This window comes from Austrofundulus limnaeus, unplaced genomic scaffold (genome assembly GCF_001266775.1).
Source record: "Austrofundulus limnaeus strain Quisiro unplaced genomic scaffold, Austrofundulus_limnaeus-1.0 Scaffold1129, whole genome shotgun sequence".
Classification (NCBI taxonomy): domain Eukaryota; kingdom Metazoa; phylum Chordata; class Actinopteri; order Cyprinodontiformes; family Rivulidae; genus Austrofundulus; species Austrofundulus limnaeus.
The window spans coordinates 11703-20053 of record NW_013953531.1 but is presented as its reverse complement, the minus strand read 5'-3'; the positions used below and the strand labels follow the sequence as shown (position 1 = coordinate 20053).

At 43.4% G+C, this 8351-nt stretch overlaps 1 protein-coding gene across 1 annotated transcript in view; it reads right to left on the bottom strand.

Moving 5' to 3' along the window:
- Window positions 1-8080, bottom strand: part of mdga2a (MAM domain containing glycosylphosphatidylinositol anchor 2a) — a 22586-nt gene extending 14506 nt beyond the window's left edge. Inside the window, exons 1-4 of the mRNA XM_014030849.1 lie at window positions 8051-8080; window positions 6632-7001; window positions 6326-6522; window positions 5516-5648 (exon numbers count right to left, since the gene is read on the bottom strand). Of these exons, the coding sequence (XP_013886303.1) occupies window positions 5516-5648; window positions 6326-6522; window positions 6632-7001; window positions 8051-8080 (730 nt within the window). The remainder of the gene's footprint in view (window positions 1-5515; window positions 5649-6325; window positions 6523-6631; window positions 7002-8050) is intronic.
- Between the last annotated feature and the right edge of the window lie 271 nt (window positions 8081-8351).

Below are 8351 nucleotides of genomic sequence, written 5' to 3'. Positions count from 1 at the left end.
TATTTATAGAGAGAGTACATCTGTATTAACTAAAGTAAATGTCAATAAGGTGATTCATCAATAATTCAACTTGCCCTTTTCCCGAAATCTTTTATTCTCTCTTCTATTTTCTTCAGTTCTCTTTCTTGGCTTTATCCGCTCTCCATTCTAGGAAAAGAGCTACTTCTGGTGCTTTCAGATCAATGAATATTCAGTTCTGGCATGTGAATCCCTTTTCACATCCCATCTTTTATASACATGATGCCCCTCCCTTTAACCCCCATCCCCTCCATGTCTGAATTATACATCACTTATCCTAATACATTTACATTCATTAATACTCCATTTCCAGCTGACTAGGTGTTTTACAGTCCAATCGTGTTCTTGAGCRTTCTCTACATGTAGAGGAGGCTGTTAGCAGGACAGAGACAGGAGACAGTTGACGTACATTACTCATGTTTTAATCAAACACAAGCACTTACTCAATGAGATGAAACTCTTGTGAGTCACTGACTGGAAGAGTAATATTGTGTTTGTACCACGCTGCATGAAAGTTTGTGAAAACTAGGATTCTTTATAAATACAGTCAAGAAGAATAATTCCATCTTCACACCTAAAAGTCATTCAAAAGAGCAAAAATGACAACTAAGAAGAAATAATTATACTCAGTTGGTTATTTATTTATTGAGGGTTCATGATAGAATATCAAATATTTAAAAAAGGCAAAAGATAAATTCCTTGATTTCTGTGTCTACTGCCCTCCCCCTTTTTTGTTTAAACTGTTATTGCAACAAATCATTTCCAGAATTTGTTGATGTGTTTTGTGYTGCAGCATGAAGGACTTTTAGACCTTTTCTCTGCACACTTCTTACACTCGCCCTATAAACTGCTTGCTCCACATTATTTAATAGAAAAAGTTATGCAATAACCATTCCTTACACTGCCTTGCTGACTGATTTCACAGACTGAAAAGACACATCAGATGTTCTAGCATGTTCTTTTTTTATTTCAATATATTTCAGAATTGTTTCATCAGTGATATTACTKTACTGACTCAGAAGCGATAAATACCACGACACCACCCTCGCCGTGTTCAATAATTGAAATAAACTTGCAATTTTTTTCCCACACAACATAAAGTTTCACATTTAGAAAGTTCTATTTGGGTCTCACTGTCTTTAAAATAATAATAATTCCACAGTCCTGTCCATGGGATCTTTGGCAAACTGCAGATAAGCAGAAGTGTTCTTTTGGAAAACAGTGGCTCTCTCCTTGCAGCGTTGCCAATTTTGTTSTTTAGTTTCCTCCTGACGGTGGACTAATGAGCCATAAGCTAATGTAAGAACAACCTCTTTTTACTTAGAAGATACCCTGAGTTTCTTTGTGGGCTCACAAAGCCTTACAGACCTTTTTCTCATCGAACAACATCTTAGGAGTGTWACAATGGYCCTAAATACAYAGTCAGACTGTGTATGGATGGAGTCCAAAAAGTTTACCAATAATTATAAAACCATTTTAAGACAGATGCATATTTTTAAAGGAAGAAATGCTTTCAAATCATGACGAAGTGTCTAGTTTTTAATTTTAAATTCATAAACGTAATAGGATATCCTCCCCCACACACTGTTGTCCTCCTTTTGTTTGACTTGACTTTTAGTTTTAAATTACCTGCTGATCTCAGAGGCTTACACACTTTGGCTCCTAAAACATCATGTGATTTTAGATCATCATGATCCACATTATACAGTATAATGACCAAGGATAATAATTAGAGCACAATGAGTAAGTAAGTTTATGTTTGTTCCATTATTTATTTGTTGCAACTGGAAAGCCTGTTTATTTCCCTTTAAATGATGCCACTTGTGTTAGGAAAAATACATTTGTTGGTTTAGCAGAGTTCAGTATGTTGGTTGCACCCATGAAAAATATGCCTCACTGCCAAACAGCTTACATTGCTTCTTCTTGTTTTGAGCTTCTAATAACCCAGATTTTCAGCACCAGGACCCCGTTACAGCAGTCAGTTGGGGTCTGCTCCAACCATGCCACATTTGACTGAACTGGATCTGGAGTCTATGCCATAAAGCAACTTCAAGCTGGTGTGACCTCAATGAGAATAAACAGCTGTGGGATCAGCTTAGTTGTGCTGTTCACTCCAGAGTAACCAACACAACCACACTGGCTGACTCAGTTGAGAATGAGGTGCCATCCCACAGCAGTGTGGGACCTACGGTAACTGGTCAGTAACAYGAGGGGGAGCTGCCAGCTTTGCGTGGCTGTGTATGGTTCTTCCACATGCTGCTGAGGCACCTTTTTGTTSAATGAATAATTTGCTAWATTGCCAATATGTCTTGTTTTATTTGCAAACTTCAATCATCCAGTTCAATAAGCGAGAGAAATAGCAAAATACACTTTTTGGCATTGGCAGAAAAGATTTGGCAAAACTGTATGGGTGCAACCCACTCTGCTGCTCAACCAATAAATGAATTTTAACAAATATGGCACCATTTAAGGAGAAACAAACGGGCTTTCTAGTGGTATAACATTTATTGCCAAGACGTACTGGTACAACAAAGAAATAATCAACACAAATTTCCATACTGTTCATTTGTTTTATCTTATGTGTTTTGTTTGTATGCTCTAAGGAAGTTTGTTTGAGAACATAAAAAATATATTGATGTGCGTGCAGAAGTTACTGTCTGCTCTCTCCTCACCTGGTTTTTGGCGATGTTGTCAGCCACTCATCATGTTTCTCAAAGGTGATGAGATACGCAGCAATCTCCTAGACAGAAAGAGAAAAGACAGTTTTATTTGTGTGTGTGTGTGTGTGTGTGTGTGTGTGTGTGTGTGTGTGTGTGTGTGTGTGTGTGTGTACATCACAGAGCGCATGTGTCGCTGGGAGATAAAACACAAGTATTTCCAGATGACCTGCTGATGCCCACAGAGAGTGTGTCACTATCTGATTGCCAAGGTGAGGTTGGAGCACCTGATTGGTCACAACGTAGCCAGTCAGGAGACAAACACAAAGGACAAACCCTCGGGGCCCACAACCAATCACACTCACAAACTCATGGACGTCTTCTTCCACTAGGGAGGAAAAGCTATCTACTGAATTCACACTTGTGCTACATAAACACACACATGCATATACACACACACACACAGACCTACACTGGCTGAAAGAGTGCACTGATAGGAAAAGTTTTCTTATACTCTGCAGTTTCACAGTTTCCCATCAGATAAAACCTGCTCCTAACTCGATTCTTAATTCTTCCGGCTCTCATCTCCCTAGCTCTCCCCTCCACGCTTCTCTTCTTCTTCTTCCTTTTCTTACACACTCAAATGAGTCCAATAAAGAAAGAAGAAGGCTCATATCATACAGGTGCGTTTCTTACCAACCAAGTGCAGGGGAAAACAAAACATCCATGCACTTGCGCACGAAAAAAAAMCCTCAAAGAATTGCATCCAAAAGCAACTCTTGTTTTTACCTCATGCTTTTTAGTCGCTCGTGCAACTCCGCCTTTTCTATTTGCTCAGTGAACTTTCTCACCTCTGGTTTCCTTCTTCAAACATCACTGCCTATCTGTCTATCTCTGACTCCCATCTCACCCACTTGTTGTGAAAGACTATGAAATGTAAATTATCCTCTTAAGGCAATCAGCTTTTGAAATGTGGCACAAAGCAACAGCGAGGACGACATCAACACTCCAGCAGTCCTTCATCTGCCCCCTCTCTAGACTGCCTTTCTTTGTTATCCTTCCGAGTGTGCACGCGTGTTTGTTTGTCCCAGTTTGGCATGAGAGCGCTCCAGCTCGACATTGATATGACAAAAGATTTGAGTTGGGGGGTGAGAGAGGAAAATACGGAGCAGCTGGAGGGTGCTGGCACTTAACGGGATTGTGTTTTTTTTAGTATCCTCTGTTTAATTCTCACCTCCAAACCCCCTAATGTCTCATTTCGAATTTATAGAGGTGTTTATAAAAGTGCGTGTGGGCGTGCTTTGAAAATAATGATCAAAATCAAGTTGGCCACGATTAATGTCTGACTGTCTGTGGCACAAAAAGCTGCTCAGATTCCGCCACACAGACGCGTTTTTAGACATAGCTTGGCACCGTAACACACGCACACGCACGCACACACCAGAAATGCCTCATTCATTTATGCATCTATTCATTAGCTGTGACAGGCAGCCACCTCTCCTCCTCCCAAACCACTCCGCAGCAAGTCAATATCCTATACGGCCTCCACAGCTCCGGCCAGGCACTTGGGCTCCCCCAGTGACTGCCAGCCGGAGGGAGGCGGGAGGAGAGAGGAGAAGAAGAGAGGAGACGAGGGAGCGGGAGAGACAGAAGGATGGGAGGATTAAGATGGAGAGAGAAAGAGAGAGAGAGACTTACAATTAAAGGCCTGCCCCATAAGAGCCATTAAAAAGCCAGAAACAGAGGAGTCAGCTGAAAAGGCAGCCTGACACACAGTCTAAAACACACCCACACACACACACACACAGAGTAATGTNATCCTATAGTTAGACTTAGGTTTCCTGAATTATTCTTCATTTCTGCTGCTATAGACTTAGACTGCTGGAGCACAAACTGAGCACATTTCCTCACTCTGCTGTTGTCTTTAGTCTCTCTTCTCTACATGTTTATTGTAATTATTTCTATCAATAACATGATTTTGTCTCCTCCAGAGGAAAATGCACCTGGACCAGTCCTTCTGTGTCTCTTTCCTGTCCCTCTAACCCAGCCATTCCTGAGCCTGGTTCTGGTTCTGTTGGTGGTTTCTTCCTGTTAAAGGCAGTTTTTCCTCTCCACAGTCACCATGTTCTGCTCAGGATGGAGGCTGGTGAAGATTCAACACAACCTGCTGCTTCTTTAGTCCTGAGACAGTTTGTTGTGACTTGGTGCTTTATAAATAACTGAACGGACAGAAAACAACTTCCTGTGGACTGTCATGTATGGACAGACGGGACAAGGTTCAGTGGGACATAAAGACCATGAGGTCTGAAGCATGTCCAGGTTCTGCATCAGTTCTGAACCAACGGTAACAAATAAACTAGAAAATTTCTCAAGAAATTTAAAAGGGGCTTGCCCAAGTGTGCTAGCGTGAGCATCTCAGAAGTCACATGACGTGAGGGCTGCTTCTTGTCACTACAGCATGAAGCAAGGACTGCGCCCTCTGCTGGTCCGGATGTCCAAAAAACAGGACTTGAGTGGCGGTCGGTTTTTAGTTAATTTCTCCACTAGAGTAATTCGAAACAAAAAGTTGTTTAATAGCACACTTCTCCACTCCAAGACAGTTATTTTGATTCAACTTTTGTTGGGGTACATGCTACGGTTCGAGCCGCATTAAAAGTGGTGGAAGAAGAATAAAGAAATAAAGTCTAGGTGTAGAGTAATGGATTTGCCATTACATGGCAASCCCCAACTACATTTAGATATGACAGCTTTTAAAATTCTTCTCTGTTGTTTTAAAATCCTAAATATCTTCAATCAAACCTGTTTCATTAGAAGATAAAGCCATGTTTGTGTTTGTTCACCTGTCCTGTTGCTCAGGCTGAAGAGGGCGCTCTTGTCTCTTATGTCACAAACGTTCCTCACCGAGGCCGTGCAGGTGTAGTCTGCGAAATCCTGCAGGCGAAGATTTTTCAGCTTCAAGATCTTTGTTTCCCCCTGGAACACAAAACGACTTGGTTCTGATTATTCTGCTTCAGACAGACAGGTGTGATAGTAAATTTAATAAAACAAAACTTGTTAAGAGGCTGAACTGATTCATCGGATCTGTTTGTTCTTATTTAATTTTATTAATGTGGACTAATCTGTGCTACTTATAAACTAATGTCAAATCTAACTTCCTGTTTGTTCTCTAATCCAGTTGAAACAGCTCTTTTACTCTTTTTAAGGACAATAAGCTACAGTTTCTGTCCTCAGTATTKGCCTCGACAGCAGCTGATGAAGTGAGGATGAGTTAAAGCAGCTGAACTCCTGCAGGAAGTCAAAGTAGTTCAGTAAAAAGGAGAAATAAAAGTTTTAGTTTGATGGTTTCAGAGGTGTTTGGGCTCTAAATCAAGCTGTGAAGGTGCTGAGTCGCCTTCTGTTCAGAGGCTCTGAGCGCTGATGTGAACAGAGAAGAGGAGCGAGGACAATTTATCTCTGGCTGTTTAACAGCCACCATTTTTCACCGTCCGCCAGCAGAACATGAGCCGAAGTCCCCGAGCAGAACATGAGCCGAAGGCTGAAGTCCCCGAGCATCTCCACTAAAAATAACCTCCTCTCAACAAACACGGTCAGAAATGTTCCGTATCATCTCAGAGCGAGATCGTACCGGTGCTGGTTCTGATCCAACTCACCTCAGTGAAGAAGGGTTTGTATATCTCCACCCCGGAGTCGACGCCCTCTGACAGCACCTGCCTGCCTCGCAGCCAGGTGAGGAGGACCGCAGGGTTGGAGGTGGAGGAGCAGCGCAGAAACACCGTCCGCTCCGAGTAAAACTGCTCCTTGGCTTCATCATCGCTCTGATGGACCGTGATCACAGGGAGGTCCAGGTCTGAGGAGGAGGAGAGGAGAGGAGGAGAGGAGAGGAGAGGAGGAGGGTGAACAAACACCTGTTAGTAAAACACCTCCTGCACCAGAGGTGGTCTTCATGGTGGTCTTACAGTAGACGTGGACTCGTATGGAGCGGAGGGCGGGGGAGCCCAGGCCGTTCTCAGCCTTGCAGTAGTACCGYCCCCCCTGGTGGCGGCGGATGTTCTCCATCCTCAGAGTTTCACTCTGCAGCAGGGAGTTACCATGACGATCAGAGACTCCGCCCGCTGTCTTCGTCCAACGGATCTGTCCAGAGCCAGAGAGATGAGGGTTCACACACACACACACACACACACACACACACACACACACACACACACACACACACACACACACACACACACGTCCATGAGTGACAGAAGTGAGCTGGTGAAGGTCGATCCTCAGGAAGTCACAGTTATTGTCCCAGTGGTAAGAAGTGATGGAGCACTGTGAGCTTGCCTGGCGACACACTGACCCTTCAGGAATACTCTGACTGAACGTGTGTGTGCGCGCGCGCACGTGTGCGCGAGCGTGTGTGCTGGCARACACATGGGCAGGGAAAAAGCATCCTCCTTCAGGGATCTTCTCAAATAACCCCGACGTTCTGCACGTCTGTGTGAGTCTACGTAATAATACATTACAACAGGCCATCCTAAACGCATGCACACACTTTCTCTGGCACACACACCTACCCCTGCCTCTAGGTGTGTGCGCGAGGAGAGTTACTTAAGAAATATCTAACAAAGCAGAGAGCATGAGTGGGAAGTTAGATTGGAGCGAGTGCTGCAGTTGGGGAAATCAGCCTCCCACTCACGCATCACTGAGACCATCTTCCTCTGAGAAACTGGTGGCATGTACAGAAAAGCAGACAGACACACACATACACATTACAAACACATTCACAGGCCTCAGGAAGAGTTCCTTTGGCGGGAAGGGACTTTTGAGAGAGGGGTGGGAGTGTCACCTACACTGCAAMAGACTTACCTGGGAATTTTCCCAGGGAGGTTCCATTCTTCAGGTGTGGCCACAGGCTTATATATATATATATATATTTATATGTAGATACGTGTGTACGTGTGCGAGTGTGCATGTTTGAAGTCTAATGATGAGCATCACCCTGACAGAGATCTGGGGAGAACAGAGCTGTCTTCAAACTGGAACTGTCACATCCATTCGAAGTGCCTCCAATGAAAGCCGCCTCTGGCTCACAACAGACACCATTTGGCATTGAACAGTTTATTTTGGCAGAACAGGAGGTAACAAACTCAAGTGTCCTTTTCAACTACACAATCCATAGCTGCCTCTCTCCTTGAGCATGGCAGGTCTCATCTACGGGGCGCGCATGTCTGCATGTTTTTGTGTGTGTGTGTGTGTGTGTGTGTGTGCGTGTAGGGGGAAAGAACTGCATTAGCATCAGGACCAGGGGAGGTCTGCTGATGCTGTAATTTGCTCCTATAAGCACCTTCACTTGTTCTCTCCTTCCCAGAACGACCCCATCGGTGTCTGACGTTGAGGGCCTCTCTGTCTAAAGCTGCCATCGCTTCTCAGATTATTATTGTTATTATTGTTTTTCAGCTTGCTCTGTGCTTTTTATTCTGATCCAATCGTGTTTATGAAGCGTACACTTGACATRTTCTCATCTAGTTTTATGTGCTTCTCTTTCAAAGACCCCTAAAGTAAATCAAACTTAACAGAGGYAGGTTTGTGCTGATTCCACACTTTGTCTAAGTTGTTGGTAAAGTTTATTTATCTTGTCCTGATTGACCTCTAAAACAAACTCGGTTCACTCAAGTCTACAAACTAAAGATT